Below are 27,042 nucleotides of genomic sequence, written 5' to 3' on the forward strand. Positions count from 1 at the left end.
AATTATTCATTATGCTTTCATTTCAAAACCCTCATTTGGTGCATTTACTGCAATAAATACTAGTAAACTATGAATTATACCTTTCATTGTAAGTACATACATTGAAATGATATAATATATATATATACATGCGACAGTAGTGTTTTTTTCGCTGCCTTTTAATTACCTCCTGAGCCGATGGTGTTTCCGTGTAATCCTGTAGGGGGCAGCAGTGTCCCATGGGTGACTATGTGCAGTATTTGTTTAGAAACGAGTAAATCAATATGAGCTTCATTTCCTTGAGGTAAGTTGCAGATATTTTTGCTGTTGTGCATATGGCAACTTTAGCACTGTTTTTATTTTGTGGTCACAAAACTTGTAGGGTACGTTCTATTCTCTCTCTCTCACACACACACACACAACACATGCTAGTTAGTGCATCCATGTGCAACCAGATTCACGTGCAAGTTTAACGTCAAGTCCAAGTCAATCAGATTCTAGTTTATTTCAGTTGTTTATTTTCACCTCGCCTCTCAAAGAGATACAAAAATAAATCAGTTGAGTTGTACAAATTCTAGGTCACATTAATGGTGGCAAAAGCTTAAAAAGGATTTATCCTGGTCAAAAGTCTTTTACAAAACAAAAACATGGCATTTGAACAGGGGTGTGTATACTTTTTATATCCGCTGCAGCCTGTTTTTGTAATCTTCCTGGTGAGCCTACAGTATTGTGCTGTTTAACAAGTAGAAACAATATAGTATAAGACCATTTCTTGAATTTGCCTTAATTTGTTACTTTACAAAGATTTTATCTTGTAAAATTGTATTTATTATTTTTTTTAGATTAAGTGATATTGTTCAGTAATATCTGAATTTGCACATTCATATTTTATTTTGTTGTTTTCATTTTAGTTGATGCCGATGCCCTGATTTAAAAAAACAAATCAGGTTACTCACTATTTACTCAGCACTTGAGTAGTTTTTTCCACTGAGTATTTTCTTACTCTTACTCAAGTAATTATTTGGAGGACTGCTTTTTACTTTTACTTGAGTCATATTATTGTAAAGTAACAGTACTCTTAGTTGAGTACAATTTTTGGCTACTCTACCCACCTCTGCATGTTTATATCCATCCATCCAGCCATCCATTATCTGTACCGCTTATCCTCACTAGGGTCGTAGGCGTGCTGTTAGCACATCTGCCTCACAGTTCTGGGGACCGGGATTCAAATCTTGGCCCTGCCTATGTGGAGTTTGCATGTTCTCCCCGTGCCTGGGTTTTCTCCGGTTTCCTCCCACATCCCAAAAACATGCGTGGTAGGTTGATTGAAGACTCTTAATTGCCCGTAGGTGTGAATGTGAGTGAGAATGGTTGTTTGTGTGCCCTGCGATTGGCTGGCAACCAGTTTGGGGTGCACTCCGCCTCCCGCCCGAAGATAGCTGGGATAGGCTCCAGCAGCCCGCGACCCTAGTGAGGATAAGCGGTAAAGAAAATGGACGGCTGGATTAACGTTACATGCATGTTTTTGGAATGTGGGAAGAAGCTGTTGTACCCAGGTAAAAAAACTAAAACATGCAAGCACGGGGAGAACATGCAAACTCCACACAAGAAGGCCACAGACCGGAGCCAAGATTCGAACCCCAAACATCAGAACTGTGATGCAGGTACACTAACCACTCGTTCACCGCGCTGCCCTATTTTAATTTATCTTTGTTTAATTTAGTCTATTAGCCTTTTAGTGGTTTTCATAAGTCACTGTGTATGTATTGTACATGAATAGCATGATTTATTTATTTTATTTTTTTACATTTTTCTCAGACCAGTTTGAACCTTTTGAACCAGTGTTCCAAGATTGTATACTACAAGACGTGCATACACATGCAGTACTTGGTGTGTGTGTGGTTGTACGGTAGGCACATATTTCATTGTATTTACCAATCCATTTCATTCTTACATCTGGAAAAACATTTACCCTAAAAGGTCCCGGCTGGCTTTTATTGTGAAAGCAACGAGGGAAACACCACTAAGTGATTACTTGCCTGGGATGGTGCAATAGCTCCCCGAATAAAACAACAACAAACAGATAAAGGTACAGAACGTCATGTTGCAAGGAGAATGTTTACTCCCTTAGTGTTGCAAGTCCTTAAAAATATAGATTTAAAAGAGGAGAAACTTATTTTTTCCAGAAGATCCTGTTCACCAGATGTGAAAAAATAAATAAGCAATAATTCTAAAAAAAAAAAAAGCAATAATTATTGCAATAAATGTATTGAGCGACATTTAGATCATTGTAACGGGCGACATTTAGATCATTGTAACGGAGTAAAAGTACCGTTACTTCTTAACAGCAGAAGCAGCGGAAGTTTTTTTCCGGTCTCGTCAACTCATGTAACTTACCCAAACCAGGTCCCGAGCACACAGGCGGAACCTCGGGCCGCATATTAGTCTGCCGCGGAGTAATATTCACAATTACATCTGTGTATGGATGGTGGATGTGTGGAATGGATCTAGCTGCCAGCGTTCAAGGAGTACGAAACAGCCTATGACGACAGCGACGGCGACCCCACTCATCGGAGCTATACGATTCACGTAATGGACTATTTAGTTCAAAACGGCGAATTTCGCAGAAAGATGACTGATTTGCATGTATGTAATAAGCACGCTCATACATGAGCTGCTACTGCCACAACTGACATGCAGGCACTATGGATATGCAACAACTAACCAATGCTACTGATGAGCGGTGCGGTGGGATGCGCCATCTTTGCCTCCGATGTTGTCGACGTGATAGGGAGGTACTATTTGTGTTTTTAAGTTTGATGTGCTAACTTTCCCACCGTGCAGCAAAATGTATGTATTTTGTACTTTTATTTTTACTTAATTGTATTTTATTATTACACTTACCTATAGTAATTGGTTTATATATATTTTTTATTTTTCTCATTCTATCAATCTATCTTATATGCACTTTTTAACTCTTCCAAATCAGGCATCATTTTGCAGATGGCTTTATTTTATTGTTTAGTTTTTCTTCCAGCTATCATATAGTGACTATTTTTTTTAACCCTCAAAACTTCTATTAATATTTTATTTCTCATATGGCCACTGCTTTCCAAGTGTCCTATCCCCTAATATCATTGCATTTTATAGGTGGGGAAAGTCTCCAGAAAAGCCTCTGCCACACCACCTCAGGCAGGCAGAGAGCCCTCGTCTGGTGCTTAAGATGTTCTACAACGCTTTAAGGTGATCCTCTGGGATCATCTTCACAACAATAGAGTGGAGTGGCTGAGAGAGACCGAGCCACTCATCTGCTTTTGTGAGTTGCCTCTGCAAGCGGTGTTCCCTCCCGAAGATAAATGATACATGTACGCTCATTCACCAATCAGCGTGACTGTCTCTCGACGCAATACGTGTGTGACTGTGACGAAACTGGAAAATGACAGCAAGCCTCAAGCCTAACCTCCCGGTCAGTGGAGAAAACGCACAGTAAAGTTAAGGAGGCGCTGTGTTGGTGGCCACAGGGCGACCTTTGACTTTGACAGCTCCTCCGGTAGGAGAAACATGACTGTGGAGCTGTTGCATCAGCTCGAGAATGGGGTCAAGTGTTCTTCATGTCACATCAAACATGTCAACAGAGTCACAACATAGCATGTGGACCATTTAGAGACCCACTTGTTCATACTTTCACTTTTGACTGCGCACAAGATGCATTCAAGGACCGCCCAAAAAAACTGAAGAAAATCTCAAAATGAGACGGAAAAAAAAAACAATGAATTAAACCAAATTGCACCAAGATTGCACCAAATTGTGCCAAAGTAATATGAATGCGAATATGCAGGGTTCACTGTACATACTAGACTAGGGCATAATAGACAGGGCTTTTGGCCTGAGCACAAAAACAGCGAAAAGTAAAGCTTTTTGGCTAATAAACGAGGATAGTTCCCACCCCCCATAAAAAAATCACTGGACATGCGAATCCACGAATTGCAAAAATGCGAGGGAACGCAATATTTACACAAGATCTATGGGAAAGGAGAGCCACAGTCGCCGATGCACTTTTCAGCTGTTAATTCAACACTGGTAGAAGAGTAAAACACATAAACACACTGAGAGAACAGTCATGTCCAAGCTGCTGTCGGGCACAGCTCTCACTCATACAATCACACGCAGACTTGCCGATGCAACTTTTCACCCCATCCGGCCCCGCCTCTTAAAGGCACATGCCTGTACACAAAAACTATACAAAACGTACAGTATTTTCTACACATTTCATGCTTATAATTAGTTTTTTGTGTGTTCACCCACATTTATGTGTTTAAAAAGTGTATTTTAATAAGTTTGTGTGTTTTAACACAGTACTTTTTAAAATATTTTGGTTACCTTGGGCAAAATATTAGAAACACCTCTCAGCGTGATGCTGTGAAGTTTGGCACAGATATCAACAGTTAAAAATTGTAAATTGTAGAACACAATAGAAAACCTTTATTGTCATTGTATGCGCAGATACAACGATCACAAATTAAAATGTTCACTCTTGTATATTTGTAAAATGTATTTTTGTAACTGTATGTGGATAAAATAAAATATTTTAAATGTATAAATGAATACCTAAATTAATGTCACTCAAAAGCTAGTACTGCTGTCAAATAAATTTTGTAAACACATGCTTTGGATTTTGGGGTGCCCTCAAGAACAAATATTATTATTGAAGAATTTTACCATAACGACAAAACGACATATGGTCATAATTTCATTTAATATAATTAAATTTAGTTTAATTTAATACAGCGGGCACTCACAGGTTGGTCCATTTTTCAAGCTCACGTTTCACAACATCCTTAACAAAGGACTGATGAAGCGCTAAGAATATCACGAGCAGATGTGATGTCATCAGATGGAGGACAATCAGATTCTTATACATTACATTGACACACTTGTTCAAGGTGACTTTTAATAACACGCTACCTGCCATGCCCGATATATCGTATCCTTCGCAAGTCTTCGTCTGAGATGGGCCTATCCATCATTAGATGAGATTTTATTGCATTTTTCAGACCTTTAAACCTTAGCGGACTACAGGCACAGGATATCATGATTACAAAAAGAAAAGATTGTAAATTGTAGTTTGTTCTGCCAGATATCCCTGCAGCATCTGAAGGCCTCGTTCAGTGATCCGTGTCCGTTTTGAAGGAGGTTCCTCTGGCCGGATGTGGCGAGAAAACACAGCGTTGCAGGCTTCAGCACAGTCAGTAAATCACACTCTCACAGCTTCTCCTCCTCTTTCCCTCTGTTTTTTCCCCTCTTTTCTTTTCAATTTTTTTTACAGTTCACTATGGAATGCCAACTCTACAGGGCGTCTGCTGTTCAATGGAGCAAGTCAACTCCCATGTCTCACACTCATCCCATGTGTCTCCTATTAGCCACACTTGCCAAGAGAGAGGAGGGGTTTGACTGGTGGGGGGAAAGACAGAAAGAGGGAGTCCAAAAGGGGGAGGGGGAGGCGCATGAGGAATTTGATATGCTTTGTGCATGAGTGACTTGTATAAAACAAAGACGGGGGCTAATAGACTCAAGGTAAAGGAGTGCGTGGGACACATGTGCACACACAAAAACATAGCAAAAGAAAAAGAGATCATTAATTTCTGGATTGGATTTTCGTTGTTTTCTTTGCTTTCATTTGCATCTTGTTTCACAAGGTCATTTTAAAATACAAATCAAGACTGACAGTCATACCATGAAAATGTAAAAAAATAATACAAATAATATGTACCGTATATATAATTATGTCATTATCAACAAACAGACAACAGTAATAATAATAATCATAATAATCATAATAATACTGTTGTAAACAGAACATTAAAAGGCTGGTCTCATGCATATAGAACCCTAGGTACAAATGCGGGTGTTTTTTTTCTTCTTACGAAAATGAAGAACCAAAAGTTCCACCAGATCCGAGTAAGCTCGTATAGCTACATGCAATGACATTAAAAAGACTCATGTACACATTCCCTCTGGCATCAAGTATTTTACACATACTGTACCTTCACATTATTGCCACCCCCATCTAATTCATATACTGTACAAAGCACAATACAAAACAGGACTTGAAGTTCAAGCACACAATGCAGGAAAGGAGTCTGGAACTTCAACATGGTGCACTTCACAGGGACGGAGTGTAAACTCCTTTGTCCAGCTTTGTTTTCAGTCTTTGTCTCTTTACAGTTTTTAGTGCTTGTCTCTTTATAGTTTTTAGTGCTTCTATCTTGCTTGGTTTTGTTTAAAGTTTGCACACGTTCTCCTTTTTTCCCCTCCACGCCACTCCTCCTTGTGCCCCTCCCTCACAGGGTCTTGTCACTCTCTTTCTTCAGGTGACTGAAAGGTCAAAGGAGAAAATATATTGATGTAACATGTTTACATCCTACAATCCTCAGCTTTTTTAGCATGTGAACTAAAAGTGAAGCGCAGTAATGAAGTAAATTTCCCTCCAAGCTCAAAATCGTGAGACAAGGGATTGTCTTTTTTTTCACCGGTAGTTACTAAATTAGTTGTGCTACATTTACCTTAATGCCCCATGAAACAGTCTTTTCAATTAACTAGCCATAAAACTTTAAGCTAAGATCATAAAGTACAGTTACCAATTGTTTGTGATAGGGAAACATAGCCTAGCATGTTCACTAGCAGCTTCACTCTCAGGCTAAAAACTAGCTGGCAGGCTAACTTTGCAACAAAGACAAGTTAGGCAGTCAGGTAGTTATTCTTGGGGCAGGCAAAAAACGATATACCGGGGGTCCTCGGTCTATGACGTAGTTCCGTTCCTATAATGGCAACGTAACCCGAAATTGTACATAAGTCAGAAAGTGCCAAAGTCAGTAACCTAAGTGAAAGCTATAGTAATGTCATGATTATACAAAATATTTGTGTGAAAAATACAGCTAGGCCAAAAGTATATACAGTAACAATAAAATTAAAAACAGTAAGTACGACTCTTAACAAACCACGCCTTCTTGAGCCACGTGACAATGTAGAGTATTCTTACACCACTGCGCAAACTAGTTCATTACGTGGTGTATGTAGGTATCCTCAAAACATCATGCTAGTATGCCATAAACCGAGCCCATCTCCTAACCAACTTCCCCCAAATTTGCAGAGCATTTACACATGGGCCAATGAAGAACCGATAAATTCTTTTCAACATTTTGTGGATTCATTTGACTAATGTCAATCCATTCTGCTTGCATTGGGGGCAGTGACCCACCCGATCCAACGGAGGGCGTATGAAGCTGTTCGCACCTATTCTGTAATGCAAATTTAGCATTACAGCATTACACTCTGTCTATTGGGTCAGAGTGGAATAGAATCAGCTCAGAAAGTCTTGATCGTTCAGCTTGGAGTAGGGTATACTGTTCTTGTTTGTTTTTGGTTTGTCAGGACTTGTGGAAACTGGTGTCAGGCTTTAGTTTGACCATAACCACAACGTACCTGTAGTACTCGTCCTGGGTGAGGGAGTGGTGGTGATGGTGATGAATCCACTGTTGTTCCAGGGCCAGTCTCTGGATCTGCAGCTCTGCACTCTGGGCCTGCTGCATGGCCTGGAGCTGATGGGCTGCCGACATTGGACCAGTAAGGGAGGACGGTTGGGGCATGTCCCGGAAAGGAGCACCTGGGAGAAGTGTCCCCAAGTGGTAAAATCATCAGTAACCCCGCCAAAATATTCTCTATAAACTCTGAGGACTGTTTTGAGAGTAAAAAAGTGAGCGAGTACATGGACGAGGAGTCTTCTCCTCACCAAACAGCTGTTGGCGAAGCACCTCGCTGTCAGTGAGGGGGTGAGCCAGGATGGGGGTGCCTATTGCCGCTCCGGGGTAAGGAAGCCGCGCCAAAGGAGACCCTGACGCCAGCGGGTCCATCAGGGGGTGAACCCCGCCCGCCGCTAGATGCCAATGATGTAATAGGAAATAAAGGAGATATTTAATAGAAAGCCAAAGAACAAGGAAAAACTAAAATGCAAATAATATAAGGGTAACTCAATCAGGGTAGCATAGTTAGTAGCAGTGGGTACCTGTGTCTTGTTGGTGCAGGTGAAGGTGTGAGTGGATGTGGGAATGCTGGTGATGGTGGGGCGTGACATTCAGCATCTGGACACGACCCACATTTTCTCCTCCACTTCCTCCACCTGTGCCTCCTCCATTTGTGTTGCCTCCTCCTGTTCCTCCTCCACTTCCTCCCCTTTCTCTTTCCCGCTCTCTCTCACGCTCCCTGTCCCCAAAGGCCGGCAATGCCGCTCTGTCCCGCTCCCTCTCCCGCTCTCGTTCGCCGCTGCGTTCCCGCTCAAAAGAGGCTGGTGACCGAGCAGCAGTCGGGTAAGACTCAGAGGAAGTGGCTGGGGCTGACGGTTGATGAGAGGACAAGGAACTAGGAAAAGAAGAATTGGGGACTGGATGATGAATTGAGGTGGTGTTGGAGGTTGGCGGAACAGGTGGAGGAGGGGGAGCTTGTGGAGGTTGAGCAGGGGCTGCCGGGGGCGGGGCTGCGAGTGGTGGCGCAGTGGAAGGGTGTGAAGGTGGTAGGTGCGATGAAGGAGGTGGATTGGACAGGGACTGAGGGGCAGGAGGGTTTGGAGGTCGAGTTACTGGGGCCAATGTTGGGTTCTGGAGGTGTAGTGGGCCAGTAGGAGCTGGGGGAGGAGGAGTGCAATAGAGTGACACCTCATTCGTTCCTGCTCCCCCTCCCCCAAGGAGTAAGGAGTGGGCATGTGCATGTGCATGTGCATGGGTATGGGCATTGGCATGTGAATGGGAATGAGAGTGAGCAAGGGCAAGAGCTGCAGGATCATGAATGGACCCTGGTGGGTAGACCCGTTCATCACTCTTAAACTCGAATCCCGGCTTCATGCGATCCCGATGAGCAGTGACTGCGTGAGGAAACCCAACTCCTCCTAACCCTGAAGACCCAATTCCTCCAGGTACTGGTGCCCCACTTACCCCAGGGTGGCCCCCAATACCTGGGCCGCCTTCCAGGCTGCCACCATACAGTAAGCCTAAGATGGCTGCAGCTGTTGCAGCATCAGTAGGTAGGTGATGTGGATGGCCTATTGCATGATTTTGGAATTGGGGGAGAAAGAATGAGGGATGCACGTGAGGATGACCGTGATGAATTTGAGGGTGGTGTGCTTGGGCCCGACTTGCAGCCCCGAGGGGAGACATCGCATGAGGGCGAGCATACTCACTAAGGGTTCTTAGAGCTGGGGTATCAGGACCAAGATAAGGACCTCCTATACCAATTCCCAGAGCACCCTGATGGCCCCCAACTACTGCTGATGCTCCAGCCATGGATGGAAGTAGAAGAGAGTGGGGTATACCGTGAGAGAGGCTGGGATGCAGGTGGTGTGTCGGAGGAAGGTGAGCATGTGGATGTGAGTGATGATGCTGCATGTGATGTGCATGGTGGGCGGCCGGGTTGCCCGGACAGGAGGAAGATGATGAAGGATCAAGGATGATGGAGGACGAAGAGGGGAAGAAGAGGGAAGATCCCTGGCGAGCCGCTGCGTTGGCATTGGCATCTTTTTGTTGCTATGGAGAAAACAAAATGAGATCTCATTTACCCCATTGTGAAATCTCTTGAATCTACTGTCACTGTCCGATGAAAACCATGTGTGCACACTGCCCCTCTTGCTATTTTGTGTTATCATCTAAACCTCCAATATAGACATGTTGTATTACTCTACTTTGTGCTCTTAACATGCATCTCTATTCATGGCCGTCAAAGAAGTACTTTCAGACCACACCAGCCTATTCACTGTGTTGGGATGAAGAGTGGAAACTCAAACCATATATTATGCATATGTATTTGTTAAATTTCAACGCTTTATGACGTTGTGTCGACAGTGTTGTGTAAAAATGTAGTTATTGTTGTATATCTTGCTACTTATCATCACAAGCTGAGTGGAACATAAGCGGAATACTTGTGACCTGTAAATGTCCATTCATCTCTGTAACACATTCTTCTTTGCACCTGAATAAACAGTAAATGCGCATAACAGGTTTTTGAGTTTACCTGTAGATGGCGATCCAGCTCCCTCTCCCGCTCCCGCTCCCTTTCTCGTTCTCTCTCTTTTTCTCTTATGTCTCTGGCCCGTTGCTCAACCTCCCTCCGAGCTCTTTCTATCATCTCATTCCTCTTTTTCCACAATTTGGACCCGTCCAATGGAACAAAGACGACATCGCTACGGGCACAGGAGTTGCCGATACCACGGTCAAGGACTTTGTGAAACCTAGACAAGTGAAGCAGTACATCTTTATTTTAACTACCAGAAGTATGTACCTCAATTACCAAAAACTGAAGTGGGAGACAAATAACAAAACGAAATAATGACAAATGTGATTTCAATGTCTGTGACATTACCTTGCTGACTGGCTAGCATGGATGGGAATGTCCACAGGCTTAGGTTCAGGAGACGGGCTTCTCAACACTGGTGGGGGACTTTCACTCTCTTCCCTGTCTTCTAGCGGCTCCTCTTTAATGACAGGTGTTGGAGGTGGGCCTGAATCTGAATGGCCGTCTCCACCGTGATGTGGTAAGCTGGGGACAGGTGTTGTAACGCTGTTGGTGAGGGGTGGAGGGCCCTTAGAGACATTCTGAGGTGATTGGGAGTTGGTATTGCTGTTAGTGGGCGTGCCACTGTTGCTATTGCTGTTAATCAGGCTATTGCCACTGCTTCCATTGGAGTGGTATGTTCCACTGAAGCTTTGGTGACTGTTCAAGGTGCCGTGTAAAGGGGCAGGGCGGCATCCGGGTGAACAGCTGGATGAACCGCCAGGCCCAGGAAGTGGCATGCTTGGTGCAGAGGCGGATCCAGGAGGAAATGACGAGAAGCCTGCTATCTGATTAGTGGATGGGCTGGGTAGTGGAGATACATGTGTTGGAGGAGTTTGGGCAGATGACTGGTAGAGTGCGGGGCGAACATTGGGTGCCATACCTGGTGGGAGTTGCTGGGCATGAGAAGATTGGGATGGGGGTAAAGGAGGTTGATGTGGTGGAGGGGGATAGGGAGCATTTGAAGGGTGCCCGTGACTGGTCGTGGAGGATGGAGAGAGCGCAGGAGGTTGATTTGGACCTCCACGGTTTTGGTACAGTGCAGGCTCTCGCAGGTTTGACTCCCTCTCTCTGTCTCTGGGCCCAGACTGGTAGTGGGGATGAGAAGGGTGAGGATTTTGGATTCCACCAGGCCCTGAAAACTCTCTTACTAGATTAGAAGTAACCCCAGGTGGGCTGAGATAATCTCTATTTGTTCCAGCGGAGGGAGGTGCACCTGCATTGAAATCTTTCCCGCTATTGGGAGGATATTCTCTGTGAAAAGGGTCAGTGGCAGAGGAAGGGGTTTGTGCCTGGTCAATGGGAAGAGGAAACTCCCGACTGGCCAAGTTTGTGGGATGCGGGTGTGGGGGCAGGGAAGAATGAGAAGGGTGGTTATTGTTGTTTTGGGGTGATGCAGGTGGGTCTCTGCTTAGCATGGGGTTTACAGGCAGTCCACTATTTGAACTTGGATGGTTTCCTTGAGAGATGGAGTTGTTGTTTTGGTTACAGTTTCCTCCAACTTCTCTTGTTTGACCTCCAAAGTCACCCCATCTGCCTCTGTCTTTGTCTCTGGGATGCCCCCCTCCAGCTCCATTGGGGCCAAAGTCTCTACTCTGGTTTTGGTTTGGTATGGAAAACTCTCTTCCTGCATCACGTTCCCTGTCTTGCTCTCTGTCATGGTAAGCTGGAACAAAGTCTTTTCTATCAGGACCAATGCTAGAAGGTCCATCTCTTCCAGAGCCTTGAAACTCCCGGTTCTGACCCACAGACAGACCTGAAAATTCCCTGCCTTGGATGCTAGTTGGGCCGCTACTATTACCCGCACCACTTGTGTTGCTGTTGTTACCGATGGGAGCGGAGAAGTCCCTGTTGAGTTCCCTCCCTACACACTCACCCCTCGCTCCCCTCTCCCTATCTCCTGCAGCCCCCCTCTCTCTGTCCCCTCCCCCTCCGGCATACCTGGGAAGGTACTCCCTGTGGGGATGAGGGTGTGGATGGGAAAGATAAGAGGAGTGAGAGGAGGAGTGTCGAGAGGAAGGCGGGTTATAAACAGAAGGAAGTTGTTGTTGCTGCACCGGGGGCTGATGCTGATGAGGGTGATGGTTGCCAGGGTAACGGGTGTAGCCCCAACTCCCCTGGCAACCGGTTGCTGTGCCACCCTGCCAGCTGGGGGAGCTGTAATGATGGGGGTGGGTATTGGTTTGGGTTTGTGATTGGGATTGTGGCTGGGGCCCCGTCTGCAACAGAGAAGGAGGCGTGGACTGGGCTTTGTCGAGGTGCTTATCTGCCTTTTCCATTTTGTCTCTTTCTATTTTAACCTCAGCAGGAAGATTTTGTCCCCCGAGCTCCAGTGGTTTTAGAGCAGGTGGAGGAGGAAGAGGCGCAGGCAAGGAGTGGGGAATACCGGGGTTGTTATGAGAAAAATCTCCACCCGCGGCAGATGTCTTTGTCACACATTGTGTGTTGGCTTTGGAATTCATTCTATTGCCACTAGGCACCGCATCAGTGCCTGTTGGTCCACCATACTCCACTTTACACATTAGTTTGGAGTCCAGGGAGAAATACGACTTCCTCCCACCAGTGCTATCATTTGAAGAATCCCCAGCGACACGGACCGAAGAACTGAGACCAGAGGAGGAGCAAGGATGGATAGGCTTAAGTGCACAGTCTTCAATTCGTGCATCTGTATCCGTCTTTTGTTCGTCTCCACAGGGATCATCCCCTCTCAGCTCCCGTAGTGCCCTTCTGTCCTCTACGGACCCGCTTCCTGCTCCTCCATCTTTGCTTTTCTCCCGTTCCTTCTCTCCTTGCTTTGGTGAGTCTGGGCCTTCAGAGTCAGAGTCGAGGCTACCCAGGGGGGAAGCGGAGAGACTCGGGGATGAGGAACGATTGTCCTGGTCGATGTCCCGCCCGCTGCTCAAGCTGCTGCTGCTATTCGCCAGGCTCCCCACAACTGAACTCCTGCTGCCCTGGGATTGGCCATCCTCATTGTCACTCTCACGGGATTGGCTGGCCACTGAGGTGGGAGCTGGGACTGTAGAGGGAGCCAAGCTGTCAGCGGTGTGTGTTGATGTTGGAGGGTTCGGGGTGGCTGCTGAATCCTGACAAGAAAAGATCATTTGTGGATCAAGTAGAAAATCAATGTTGTGAAAGGATCCATTGCCAGAGCATATTTCTGGATGGCAAAAATAACTCCCTATATGTCAGACACATGAATTATTTCCAGCTTTATATAACAGATTGATGAAATGTAAGACAAACCTGAACTTTCTGCCTTTTTGCAGGAGAGACAAGTTCCTCCCCCTCACTTTCTGATGAATCATGGCCTTGTGATCTGCGACTGAAGCGATTCCCAGCCAGTTCCTCACCGCCACCTCTTGGCTACAATGATACAATACTTTGAATTCTTCCGTCATGCGTTTGAATACCTTATGTCTGTGTTAAGACCACTTTCATACATGCACCGACGCCTATACATCAAATCATCACCATCAGAGATGTCTAAGTCATAAAGACACTACGGGACAATACTGACATTGTGAGGGTGCTGGTCTGTACTAATGTGAACATATGACATAAACTTGAAAACAAAGAGGGCGAATACCGTCTGTCTGTCATTGCGTTCAGGGCGAGTAGGGCTGGCGTGCGGGCGTCGACCCCTTCTCTCCTCACTTGCCCCCCGCCGCCGCCCGCTGCGCATGGGCATCTGCAAGGCCAGAACAAGGTGTTGAAACAGGATGTGGTGAAGTTGAGTAGTCCAATAAGGAACTCTAAAGTAAATATTTGCATGTGGTTCGCTCATACATACCGATTCTTTGTGCGTCCGTGTTTTCATGATTTCTCCTTTATAGCGTCCATTTTACAGCACGAGCCATTGCATGGACTGAATGGGTTACTTCTGCGGCTGCTTACTCACTGGGAATACATGAAAAGAATTATAAACAAAAAAGGCCTTATTGGGTCTCTGGGCTCAAATGCCGATTTTTAAGACGCAAATACATACAAAACAGAGTCACAAGGGGATGCGTCGGTCACTCTCAAAATATAATCACACTCACCATGTGTGCCGAGGACGAATTTGCGCCATTGTGTTAAAACATGTAATTTACAACTGCAAAAGCCTTGTTTCAGCATTTGAATTCCCAGCGTGCCTCGCTCCACACCAACGGCACTGCTTTTCAGTGCTTCTCTAAACTGTCACACAGCGGCCAAAAACCTACTGACACACATAGAAGGCCCTGGTGTTTTGCCCACCAAGGAACACTTGATATTAGGCATCCAAACATGCAGACGTGCATTCGTTTTGGTCACACTGTCCGGCAAATGGAAGCCACTCCCCCCCACCAACACGGTCCCTCTTATTCACCACAACATCCCTAACCCTCAGCCACTTGTGGTTAACTCACATGGCCTGGTTATGACTGGCAAGCATCGTATGCTCCTTTCACGCTGCGAGAATAGCTGTTTGTGACCAAAAAAAGATGGCCGCATCCATTCATTCATGGTTAAAAAACAGCAGATGTATTTTGAATGAGGGATATAAATAGTGTGCACTGCCAAATGGGGAAACTGTCCTTTTTAGCAGGCAGGCATGTGTACAAACACCGTCCGCAGCAGCATCAGCGCTACACATGACTGTGCATTAATTATTAGTGCATGCTGCAGTGACTAAGTCGATGAGAACCACACAATCAAAAAAAAAATGGAGCACGCACACACGTGTTTATGGGCCCCACTCCATACTAATAAGGACAGATGCACGACGCATGATACAGGTGGCAGCTGGCTGCCCTGGTGCAGGTTACACACACTGGTCATGAACTTGCAATAAATAAAATACAGGCAAGAGCCCACTGCAGTGTAATTGATACACATGCATGCAAAGGCAGCTCGGTGCACACGCCAGGAGCACCACATGCATGGATGAGAGGATAGGGAATGGCGGAATGATTGCATCTAGCACCGGCTCCCCCTCTTGTTTTTTTTTTTTTTTTTTTTTTTTTTTTTTTTGCTTCGCAGGAATGTGGCCGTCATCTTGAACGCAGCACTGGGATGACAATAAGGCACAATAGAAAGTGGGGTGGGGGACGCAATGGTGGTGGTGGTGTAGATTCCAAAACACACAGCATAAGCATGCATTATATTGCACCCCCATGCCCCCCACTCCCTCCTCCTTTAATTGTGCTTACCTTTAATATCCAGCAATGTGTGCTGCTGCTGCTGCTCTCGCTCCCCCTTTTTCTTTTCTCGCCCTCCTTTTTGTTGCCTTTTCTCGTAACGCTCGCCGCCTCATGTTGCACACACACAAAAAGAAGCAGCAGCAGCACCCAGGCAGTAGCAACAATGCGGCTGAAATCTTCTTGGTAGTGGCGTGGAAAAAACTGAACTGTACAAATTGATGCGTATGTGCACTCGCCTCTTCCCCACCCCTTTTTTCTGCTTTGGCCCCCCTCCTCTTTCCTACCTACCCCCTCTTCTTCCAAGACGACTTTTTTAAATATATATTTATACCTCTGCTTGTCACTGTGAGAGGCAATGGTGAGAGGGTTGAGAAAGGGAAAGAAGGGAAGGCGAGATTTGCATAAGGAGAGACTCAGAAAGAAGGGGGGAGACGAAGAGGAGGGAGGGGGATCACCTTTACAACCGACTAAATACTGATTATTGGATTGCAAAAATAACACAATAGTGTTTGATTTTTAATTGTTTTTTTTTCTTTCACGATCGTCTGTCCTGCAGCTCTTGTCTGAGAAGCTTGTGTCCAGCCAAGCGGCTCTGCAGACCTCCTCTTTCTCCTCCCTCTCTCTCTCTCTCTCTCTCTCTCTCTCTCGCTCTCTGCTTCGCGCAGCCCCCTGTCCCGTCTCCTATTGTGTGGTAACCATAGCAACCTGGCCAAAGACTATGCCTAGTACGCCTGCGCGACTCCCCCCCCCCCCCCACACACACAGTCGTGTCGTCACGGAGCAGCCAACCCTCACACACGCAACACACGGCCTCTCAACACAGAGCATGCGGGCTCCCCCTGCAGTTCGTTTTTTGGAATTGTAGGTGACGTGTTGCGCTACACGTGATCACGACATGGCACTCATCGGCCACAATATTAGGTACACCTGCACCAAGCTCATGAGATCCAATACCAGTGGTGGCAAAAGCACCCATACAAAAAAAGTACAAGTACAGATTTAAGACAGTTGAAAGTAGCATTACTGATTCAATTATTGGACTTCAGTAAAAGTAAAAAAAAGTACTGACTGAAATGTACAAAAGTAAAAATAAATTTTTACGGTCAAAGATATATTCAATGACCGTTTTAATAACTTAATACAAGGAAGAAAATCTGCATGCAAAATGATTTCCTTCTTCGACTAAGTTACATAGTGATCATACTGAGAAGGGAAAAAAAATCACATTACATGTCGTTTAAGAGCTCGTTAACACTTGCTCGACTTCTATGCAGTCAGAAGGTTTGGTTGCTTTGCTAGTGTAGAAAATGGTCTCGCAAAAAAAGTATTATTTAATTATAACGACTGAAAAAACAACAACCTTACATGTATGTTTTGGTCATTGATCACTCGGTGCAGGCAAGCGTGGATTTAGTTCCCACTCAGTGACGGTGTGAATGTGAGAGTGAATGTTTTTCTGTCTCTGTATGTGTCCTTTGATTGACTGGTGACCAATCATGAGTAATCTGCTTTTTGCCCGAATTCAGATGGAATAGGGTCCAGCTCCCCCGTTAATTTTGAGAAAAGAGAAAAAGAAAAAAGTAATTACTTTAGAGAAAAGTAATGTTACAAAAATAAAGGGGCATTTCTACAATGATAGTCTTAATTTTGTAACAAAAGGGCTTCATTTTATGATAAAGTAAGGATTTTAAGAAAAAAGTCAAACGATAATGAGAATATGGCAATATTAGATGATGAAAGTTGTATTCTGAAGAAAAAAGTTGTCCTAATATGACAATGAAGTTGGAATTTTTAGTGTAATGTTTAAGGGAATAAAATTGTAATGTAACTCGAAAGTTGGACAATTACTAGAAAAAAATGTAATTATAGGAGAATAAAGGAAAAAATAAGTAAGTATTACAAGAATAAAGTAATTATTTTATGAGGAAAAAAGTAGTAATTTTACAAGAATAAATAATACAATTTTGCCATGGTTAAAATTTTGCTACTTTGTACTTGATGGTGTGGTGAGATACATTGTGACTATGCATTTGTAGTGTGATAATGTTATTGTGGTTGTAGTTTGCGGTAATGAACAACTGCATTATGTCATAGCAAGAGCTGTTTCAAATACTTTCAAAATTCGTAACCTTAAGTAGCTACATGAGAGGGGCAAAATATTGGAAACACCGAGCCTTCAGGATAAAGCATTTGCACTAAGTCTGATTGAAATTTGCAGGCGTATTAAATGTTGGGTGTAGTGAATGTGTATTAACAACAAATACTATAGATAGGATTATAGAGTTGCCATGTACCCATCATTTTATTTGCCACAATTAGTTCTACACACACGTTTGTTTTAAAGCTGCTTAGTGTTCGCAGTGGGAAAGTCAGGGAAGATGACAAAAGCACACGCGGAAAGACAAAAGTCATCCACAGTTGACAGAAGGAAGTGATGGGAGGTCAGTGCAGGGAGATGCTCACACCAGTCAGTAAACTCAGCCACATATTAACAAAGCCCGGGATCAACATAGCATGGAGCGACGAAGCATTTGTTGGCCTTTTGGCACAATGATTGCTGACGTCACAGCGGGGTGCTCAGAGTGCACTCGGGTTGCGGAAGTTGTGTCCGGCAAAGCGCGCCTCCTCACCCAATTCTTCCTCAATCCTGAAGTTGATGGAGGGAAGAGAAAGTGACGGGAAAGAGTGGACAAATGCACGCATTAGTGACTATTTGCAAAGGTGGCAAAAGTAGGCCAACTCACAAAGTACAGATATCTGTTCTCAAATGTAGGGAGTAAAAGTAAAAAGTTATCAGAAAAACAAATACATATACCTGAAAAATCTACTTAAGTACAGTAACAAAGTGTTTGTACTTCATTACAATTGCATTACATTGAGTATTTGTATATGAAAGACATGGACTGCACATTTGATACACACCTCATGAGCTGATTGTATTTGGCCAAACGTTCCGAACGACAGGGGGCTCCGGTTTTAATCTAAGAAGAGAACAAAATTTAGATTCTTTATTAATCAAAATACAGTAATGTAAATGTTTTGTGACAGTGACAGTTTAAGACAGTTACCTCGTTTCCTATAAGGAAAACAACAAATAAGTCAACCAATCTCACAGAATAGCTTGTGAACCACATTGGGGGTTCCACTCTATATACACTTTGAGATACCTTGTTCCGTGACTCAAATCATCTTTCTCCATTGAAATGAATGGAAATGCCATTGATCCGTTACAGTCTCTTTCCCCCCCAAAAAACAACAAAAATGTTTGTACGGTTCTTTAATTTAAAAAAAACAATCTATAATATTGTACTTCACAAAAGCATACAATAATGACATATTTCAATACATTCTAAAGAAATGAATTGCCATTTTTTTTATTTGCTTCAATTAAATGGACATTGTGCTGATCCTTTTGGTGTGTGCTTCTTGGCCACCTGGGGGCAGTATAATACAGTGTATGGATATATGGAGATGGTCTGAGCTTCTCATGAAGCCACCTGCAGCAATAGTAGTCTTTCTTTCTACAAGATAAAGAATATATGCCTCTGAGTGTTCTATATTATCTGTCTACATGTGTTGCACCACGTGTCAAAATATCTGTTGCTTAAAGGGTTATAACACTGCGACACCGATGATATTTGTTTGGCTGTGACGTCATAAGTGTTTCTAACCTGTCCAGTGCAGAGACCCACCACCAGGTCGGCTATGAAGGTGTCCTCGGTCTCACCCGAGCGGTGGCTCACCATCACGCCCCACCCGTTCTCCTGAGCCAGCTTACAGCTGAAAAAGAAGAACAAGATGATGTATATGCATGCTGTTTGAAACAACAGCTGCCTGCAGGTATGTGTGCGCTCATGCCAAAACACAGAATCAACTCACGCCTTAATGGCCTCCGTGATGGAGCCGATCTGGTTGACTTTAAGCAGCAGACAGTTGCAGGCCTTGTCCTCCACGGCTCGCTCTATCCGACGTGGGTTTGTGACGGTCAGATCATCGCCAACCACCTGCACAATACGAATATATGTAACTAACTAGCTATCTGTCTATCTATGGCTATCTGTCTGTCTATCTATAAAAAGTCTACACACCCCTGTTCAAATGCCGGGTTTTTGTGATACAAAAAAATGAGACCAAGATAAGTCATTTCAAAATGTTTCCCACCATTAACGTGACTTACAGTTTGACCTGTACAACCCAATTAAACAGAAAAATTGAAGTAAATATCAACAACATTCATGTTAAGTGGGAGCAACATGCTTTGGGACTGTTTTTCTTCAGCTGGAACTGGGGCCTTAGTCAAGGTGGAGCGAATTATGAACAGTTTCAAATTGCAGTCAGGGTTAGAACAAAACCTTAAGGCTTCTGCTGGAAAGCCAACACTGTCAGGAAAAGCCTACTAGAACATCAGAACTTTGTTTGTGGTTAATCAAAGGCAGTTTAAATTGTGTGCTTTCCTCCCATTTAACGTTAGTTTGAATGTGACTGGTTAATTCTGAACGCCGCCACATCCCAGGTTGTAACTATGTAACTGTAATTAAGTAACCAAGTAACAAAAGCAAAGTAAAGTCAGCAAGAAAACGCCAGGAAAAGCCTACTTGAACGACTTCATTTGGGGTTCATCAGAGGCACTTGAAATTGTGGCACGTGTGTGCTGACTCCCATTTAACATGATTTTGAATGTTGTTGGTTAGTGTGAGGCGCACACTTTTGAAATCATATTATTCCAGTTGTTTTTTTATACTTTCCCCCTTGGAAATATATTGCAATTGAGCTGTACAGGTTCATATTAATGGCATAAAAAATGATTTATCTCATTCTTCATATCACAAAAACCTGGCGTTTGAACAGGGGTGATCTTTCCTCTTAACTCAAAACGTGTGACTTTTACCTGAATCCCAACTGAGGCTGTGAACTGAGTCCAAGCAGGCCAGTCATCCTGGTCAAAGGGGTCTTCAATGGAAACAACTGCAAGGAAAGCAGCACATTGTTTGCCTTGAGGCTAAGTGGTCTACAAGTCAATTACACCTAAGTGCAATCGCGTTCCACATGGTTGCGCACGCTAGTATGAGCACAAAGAGGCACGTCCTCGCCTGCCAAATGAGCGCTGTAGCACGTAATTAAAAGCTCTTTAAGCAGTCTAATTGCGGGGTGCTGGGGAGGCAACAGGCTTACTTGTTCTCTGTTCTCTCCTTTTTTTTGTCTCCGAGGTGACAGAGGAAAAGAAACCATGACTCAACAGTAAGTAAAAGTAAAAAGAGACAGCATAAAAAAAGATTCATGAATGGAATCAAATGCTTTGTAAAACGCTGATTCCTTTACCTAGCCACCGATGAGGCACGAGGTTATGTGAATTTTGTCCCCATTGGTCGTGATGTAAAGTTGCTAGTTTGACCTTTGGTGGAGTTTTAGCTCAATGTTTAGCTTGTAATGCGACTTTTTCTACTTTCTTTCCACTATGATGAAATAATTTATATATTTTATTTTTGTGTCTGTCATCAGGTCTTACGTTGGTTTGAAAACTAAAATAAATGCAATCCACCGTTTAACTTGTTAGCAGCCTCAATGTTGCCACTTTCGTCTTCGGCGTCAGGGGACTGTGCGCAAGGAAACTGGGAACCGACATTTTAAAATTTGAACGATTCCGGGAGAACCAGAACGTTAGTCCCGGTTCCGACCGGTCCTCGATTCTTGATGCCCAACCCTACCACACACACACTTGCACAGACCTGGGTAGTTGTTGATGAAGCCTTGGTAGATGCCGGCCAGCTCCTCGCCGCTGATGTTGCGTGCCGCGTTCGGCGGGGACTTGAAGTCCAGGTCGTACTTGCCCTCGATGAAGAACTCGGAGGCGGCCACATCCATCCCGATCACTACTTTGTCTGTGAAGCCCGCCTTCTCGATGGCCGTCTTGATCAGCTCCAGAGCTGCAGGGAAGTCAGATCACCCTGCATGTTATTATCAATAGGTTTATAGTGGAACCTCCAAAAGTGTGTTTTAGCAAATCTTTTTTCTTACAGAATAAGTAAGGAAGTAATCTTGTCTTTATGGGTTTTTATTAAAAGAAAGAAAGAAATCTTTGCAAAGAGAGGAAAAGGTACAAGTCGTCACGAGTTGTTTCCCCTTACTGAAGCGCAAGCAAAGAATCACCTTCGTTATACAGAAGTGAGAGACAGAGAAGAAAAGAAAAAAAAAAAGAAATACAGCCCTCTCATTTCCACAACATTGTCACAGAGTTGGCTTATCTTTATGGGAATGGGTGCGTGCAGAAGGTGAGAAAGGAAGAGAAAAATAGGGAGTAGTCAAAACAGTCCTGAGCAAATTTGCAAGGACACACAGTAGTACTGTGCTTAGAGCTACGGAACAATAAAACATGCAAAAGACATATAATACTAATATGTGATCTATATGAAACATACATTTTACAAATCAAGATCCCCCTTTTCATAATATAACATGGCATATTAATCACATAAGAAAGGAAAATTACTAAACACACTAAGTAACCAAAAACATTAAGCTAGCATGGAGTAATCAAAACGATATAACAGTATAAGATGAATTTACCACACAACCTCACAATCATCCAGAAATTCACACCTTAGGTTGAAGAAAATCCTTCATAAGCCAGTTATGCAATAAAGTCTGATAAATAACAAATAAATGATAATAAAGACTGAAGAACAGTTCATGGTTTGAAGGAAGCAAGGACAGGCAACAAATGCTATTTTTCCAGTGTTCAATGTAGTTTCATATTATTGCAATTAACAATTTAAAATTGTATTTATTAAATATGTGATAGGATCAATGTGCAGGACACTTTGCTGGGTAAGAAATGTATTTGACAGTTAATTTGATCGTGCATTGTAGCATTTTATTTCCTGGGGATGCAAATGGCACCAATTTAGTGAATTTGTCCCTTAACAGTGGTGGCGTCACATGTACAGTGTGTCACTGTTCACATTCTTACCTTCACTGTTCTCCTGAATGTTGGGCGCGAACCCCCCCTCGTCACCCACGTTGGTAGCATCTTGACCGTACTTCTCCTTGATCACGCCCCTCAAGGTCTGGTAGAGCTCCGCCCCGACACGCAGGGCCTCCCGGAATGACTCCGCCCCAACAGGGAGTACCATGAACTCCTGCATCGCCAGCCTATTCCCGGCATGGGAGCCCCCGTTGATCACATTAAAAGCCTTAAAGTGACGAACAGAGAGGTTATTTCAACTTTAGGTCAACCATCCAATCATTTTCGAGAGTAATCATTTTCATTAGGGTCATGGAGGAGTTGGTGCCTATCCCAGCTGACTTTGGGCAAGAAGTGGGGCACCCCCGGGATTGGTCACCAGCCAATGCATACAAACAGCCATTCACACTCACATGCAATGTCAACATGGAAATTCAACACAGAAATCCTCAAGCTAAGATACAAACCCAGATCCTTTTGACTGTGAGGGAAATGCCTTAACATATATCATATGTACGTGTTTTTTTGGGGAAATAATTAAATATATATTAGAAACTATATCTTTTTTCAATTATATTAAAAATAAATTGATAGAATTTGAATGTTATTAATATGGCACCAGCTGACAGCAAAAGCTGTATCAAAGCAAATTTAGTACAGAAAATATTTCAGACCGTAGTCATAATATACTCACTCGTATGCAGTAATAATAGTGATGTATAATAAAATATTACAGTACATTACATACTTGGATTTAGATTAGGATTGGAAGACATTATAATCATTTTTTTTAAAACACTTTTTTCACTGTATGTCATTATATTACAATATGTTACCACAAATTTCATTGCCATCAAACATTTTGCTATTGTTTTACTTCACATTACCTGGGACAAAAAAAATCATTAATTTAAGAAAAAGGCAATATTATTAATTATACTAATCATTTGATATTATTAAATGAAGTACCGGTAATGTTGATGGCAGCCATCGCAGTAATTTAGTGGGTAACACGTCTGCTTCATAGTTAAGAGGTTCTGTGTTTGAATGAAGATGAGAACTCTTGAAAATAGATGGAGTGATGTTTCTGACTGCAGTTATGAAGGCAGGAGCACCAATAAGTTCCACTCACAGGAACTGGGAGAACCAGGTCCCGGTTCCCCGCCAGATCGGCAATGTGACGGTACAGGGGCACGTCCTTCTCCGCTGCGCCCGCTTTGCATACGGCCAGTGACACTCCGAGGATGGCGTTGGCCCCAAACTTAGCTGCACGGAAGCAACAGATGCGTTGGGTGTTTAATCAAAGTGTGGACTACTGAGAATCAAAAGCCTACATTTGTTTTCAGTGCCGTCCATTTCAATCATCAGGTTGTCCAGTTTCTCCTGCTCCAGCACACTGGTCCCCTGAAAGACACAAAGGAGAGACATTGTGCCACCATCTATGTGCAGTTACACATAGAGTCAACTACACTATATCCTACTACTACACTGGTACTCACTGACTGAATAAGGGCCGGTCCAAGGGTGTCATTAATGTGACCAACTGCCTTGGTTACACCTAATACACAAGCACAGAAAACATATTAAACATATTGTAAGGGTATGGGTCATTTTCATATAATTGGATCAATAACGGCAGCACAGTGGACGACTGGTTAGAGCGTCTGCCTCACAGTTGTGAGGACCGGGGTTCAATCCCCGGCCCTGCCTGTGTGGAGTTTGCATGTTCTCCCTGTGCTTGCGTGGGTTTTCTCCGGGCACTCCGGTTTCCTCCCACATCCCAAAAACATGCATGGTAGGTTGATTGAAGACTCTAAATTGCCCGTAGGTGTGAATGTGAGTGCGAATGGTTGTTTGTTTCTATGTGCCCTGCGATTGGCTGGCAACCAGTTCAGGGTGTACCCCGCCTCCTGCCCGATGATAGCTGGGATAGGCTCCAGCACGCCCGTGACCCATGTGAGGAGAAGCGGCTCAGAAAATTATTATAGTGGAAAAAGTTTTGAAATACATTTTTTTTTTTACATCACAAAAACCTGGCATTTAAACAGGGGTGTGTAGACTTTCTTTATGCATTGTACATTAAAGTAGACAACTACCACAATAATAGATGTATTGTTCTCAGAGGCACTGGAGGGCATATTTGCATGTTCCTGGGGATTTCTATGATATGCTGTCACTTTGCGATGTATCAACTAGTCCTCGTCAGCGACAGCACAACTCAGATGGGAGAATTTATACAATACAGTATATTTCATATACAATATTATTCTTTCTCACACTTTTCCCTTGTCATGCAGCTGAAATGTCAACCTAAAACATGAGGAACAGCTCAGTGTGATGCAGTACAATTCGACACTACTGCAAACTCTTGAACTGTTGTATTGCTAGTATTGTTATTGTCTACTCTAATGTACTGTATCTAATGATCTACCTTTGCCCTTGTAGCGAGTCTTGTCTCCATCTCGGAGTTCCAGAGCCTCGTAGATGCCGGTGGAGGCGCCGCTCGGCACAGCGGCCCGGAACAGACCTGGATTGGGGACAAAATGGTGAGCCATAGGTGCATTTACAGTTCGGCCAATGAAAGCTTTTGCCTGTGTACCACAATCGCAATAGATTTGAAAGAAAAAAAAAATCAATATGTGATTTTGAGGTTTCAGAAAAATAATGCCTTTACCAGTTAGGAATTCCAGCCATTTTATGCAGAGCACCTCCATTTTCAGGTGCTCATAAGTATTTGGACACTTGTGTCATATATTATTTTGGTCCTAGCAGTATAAGGGATTGACACTTGGATTGATTTGTGGCAGCATGCAAATACACACTAACATTTTTAATAACCTTTATTGGTATGAAGATCTACTTCCACTGTTGGATTTCCCCGGGAGTCCAGGATCTCCCTGGCAACAATATTCACTATGGACATCCTGTAAAAATAAAAATCCATCGAATTTAGCTGGTGTAGTACAACGCGTGCAAAACAACGCTACTTAAGGCGCACTATTTCTACATTGGTAGTGACACATATGCGTATTATTCCTGCAGGAGAAGCAGCGAAAGCAGAAAGCAAATGCTGTATTCTCAAGTGGGAATCTGCTCGTCATCGCTGAATGATCAACATCACATTCGAGAAGATGGAGGACTGACTAACTTAGTAAGTGAATGGAGAAATTCTTACCTGCAGCCTGTTTGACGCCCGCCGGAGGAAGCGAGAGGATGTGTGGGAATGAGAGGAAGGAGGGAAATGGTAGATGAGGAGGAGGGCGAGTACTCTGCACACACTGGCAAGATGAGGGGGGAGGGGCTGATGAGTCACGAGAGGGTGCACAGTGGAGGGGAGGGAGGCGGTGGGGGGCACAAGAAGGAATGGCGTATCAAAGATGGGGATGGAGTGGAATAGCAGGGGGTCTGATGATGCTTGACTTGGCTGCCATTTGTTGTGTGTGGTCTCTATTTCAGCATCACTCATTAGAGGATGCTCGGTAGATACAGAGCAAGCATGTTACAAATTTCTTAAAGCACGTCGACTGTCATCTTACAACAACGTTGATGAAAGGGGGCCTAGGAGACAGGTAGACAGGTGACGCAGCCTCGAGGGACGACGTGCTTTTAAAAATAGTCGTGGGTGTCATGGGTAGACAGGCGCAGGGGGGAAGAGGAGGGATCTCATTGGCTCCATCTGTGTGTCACATGACCTACAACGGCATGGTGTCCAAACTACGGCCGGGTGCAATTTGTGGCCCACTGTTTTGCAGCCCACGGCATATTGTAAACTTAACAATCGCCAGTTTGGGTGTGACACTGCACTACTCAGGGATGTATTTAGTCATTTAGGGGCCCAGGGCGAATCACTCATGAAGCACTCCACATTTGTGTACTTACCATCAACTAGAGAAATGTGTCATATTTCCTGAGCCAGATAAAGTCCTCAAGGGCCAGTCCAGAGAATCGGTGCCATTTGCATCCTCAGGAAATAAATGTATAAAAACATGCACGATAAAATTCACTAAGCAAAGTGTCCTGCACGTTGATCTGATTGCATATTTGATAAACACAGTTTGAAAGATTAATTTAAACTACCTTGAACACTGGAAAAATATTAGTAGCCTGTCTCTGCTTCCTAAAATTAGACTTGAGCATGAACTATAATTTAAAGCCTTTAAAAATGTTATACTTTTTACAGATTTGTGTTACTCCTTATCCCAAATATACTTTATATATTTATTTTCTTAAAGTCTTGTCCCTGGGGTTTCACGCAGTCAAGTTAACGATCAGATTCACCCCTCTGAAAAATTTTGCACACTCCACAAGTAATACTGTATGACCCACAGGAATCATGCATTGCATCATGCAGATGAAGGCCAAAACTAAGTACACTTATTTATTTTTATGTATATTTGATGATATTTTCACTTTGACAAGTTATGGTCAAAACCTCAGCACAGCCCCGTTACATGTTATTTATTTGATGTTCATTTTTAAAATTCAATTTGTTGAATCGCTGTAATCTGCTTAACGTCATCGTGCTATTAGCATAACTGCCATGTGGCTATATTTCATGTATTTGCTAATTCTGTGCTCCTTTTACTTTCAGTACTGTTACTCAAACGAGGAGTTACAATAAACAATGACAATTTTGTCTTTTTTGCCATGTTGGCTGAAATGAGCCAATACACATTGCGAGTTGCTCAATACATGTAGTATCAAATTTAGAGCTGGAAAGACAGAAATTTTAATTTATTTGGAGAGTTACAAGAAAATGGCACCCATTTATAAGTTCTTGCGTCTGGCTCTTGTCACTTACATGTTATTAGGTATTCCATTCGTGTTCTAGGCAGGACACACAAT

General features: G+C 43.5%; 2 protein-coding genes and 1 long non-coding RNA gene across 12 annotated transcripts; 1 reads left to right on the forward strand and 2 right to left on the reverse strand.

Moving 5' to 3' along the window:
- Window positions 1-256: 256 nt before the first annotated feature.
- On the forward strand, window positions 257-13,650 carry LOC133479588 (uncharacterized). Of its 9 annotated transcripts, XR_009789005.1 has the most exons (8): window positions 381-1,643; window positions 1,798-1,888; window positions 1,960-2,068; window positions 2,491-2,774; window positions 3,130-3,295; window positions 5,117-5,224; window positions 7,524-7,664; window positions 13,341-13,650. It is a non-coding gene; the product is annotated as an uncharacterized LOC133479588 (long non-coding RNA). The 9 variants fall into 9 exon arrangements; XR_009789008.1 differs by lacking the exons at window positions 7,524-7,664; window positions 13,341-13,650 and having other exon boundaries at window positions 370-1,643; window positions 1,798-1,869; window positions 5,117-5,251; XR_009789007.1 differs by lacking the exons at window positions 7,524-7,664; window positions 13,341-13,650 and having other exon boundaries at window positions 376-1,643; window positions 2,491-2,568; window positions 5,117-5,251.
- atn1 (atrophin 1) lies at window positions 5,740-15,490 on the reverse strand. Of its 2 annotated transcripts, none has more exons than XM_061776768.1 (10): window positions 15,246-15,490; window positions 13,865-13,971; window positions 13,661-13,762; window positions 13,318-13,437; window positions 10,384-13,157; window positions 10,036-10,252; window positions 8,042-9,551; window positions 7,769-7,912; window positions 7,462-7,642; window positions 5,740-6,354 (listed from the first exon to the last, which is right to left on the reverse strand). In XM_061776768.1, the coding sequence occupies exons 2-10, from the start codon at window positions 13,889-13,891 to the stop codon at window positions 6,321-6,323; spliced, it is 5,109 nt and encodes a 1,702-aa protein (XP_061632752.1). In that variant the 5' UTR covers window positions 13,892-13,971; window positions 15,246-15,490; the 3' UTR covers window positions 5,740-6,320. The 2 variants fall into 2 exon arrangements, with proteins under 2 accessions (XP_061632752.1, XP_061632751.1); XM_061776767.1 differs by having other exon boundaries at window positions 7,745-7,912.
- A 2,016-nt stretch (window positions 15,491-17,506) lies between these two features.
- On the reverse strand, window positions 17,507-25,526 carry LOC133479194 (gamma-enolase). Its single transcript, XM_061775803.1, has 13 exons — window positions 25,373-25,526; window positions 25,036-25,121; window positions 24,629-24,724; window positions 23,697-23,755; window positions 23,532-23,601; window positions 23,330-23,463; window positions 22,204-22,426; window positions 20,963-21,160; window positions 20,125-20,201; window positions 19,116-19,240; window positions 18,908-19,016; window positions 18,159-18,217; window positions 17,507-17,883 (listed from the first exon to the last, which is right to left on the reverse strand). The coding sequence occupies exons 2-13, from the start codon at window positions 25,118-25,120 to the stop codon at window positions 17,814-17,816; spliced, it is 1,305 nt and encodes a 434-aa protein (XP_061631787.1). The 5' UTR covers window position 25,121; window positions 25,373-25,526; the 3' UTR covers window positions 17,507-17,813.
- Window positions 25,527-27,042: the final 1,516 nt, after the last annotated feature.

This window comes from Phyllopteryx taeniolatus, chromosome 6, assembly GCF_024500385.1.
Source record: "Phyllopteryx taeniolatus isolate TA_2022b chromosome 6, UOR_Ptae_1.2, whole genome shotgun sequence".
NCBI lineage: Eukaryota > Metazoa > Chordata > Actinopteri > Syngnathiformes > Syngnathidae > Phyllopteryx > Phyllopteryx taeniolatus.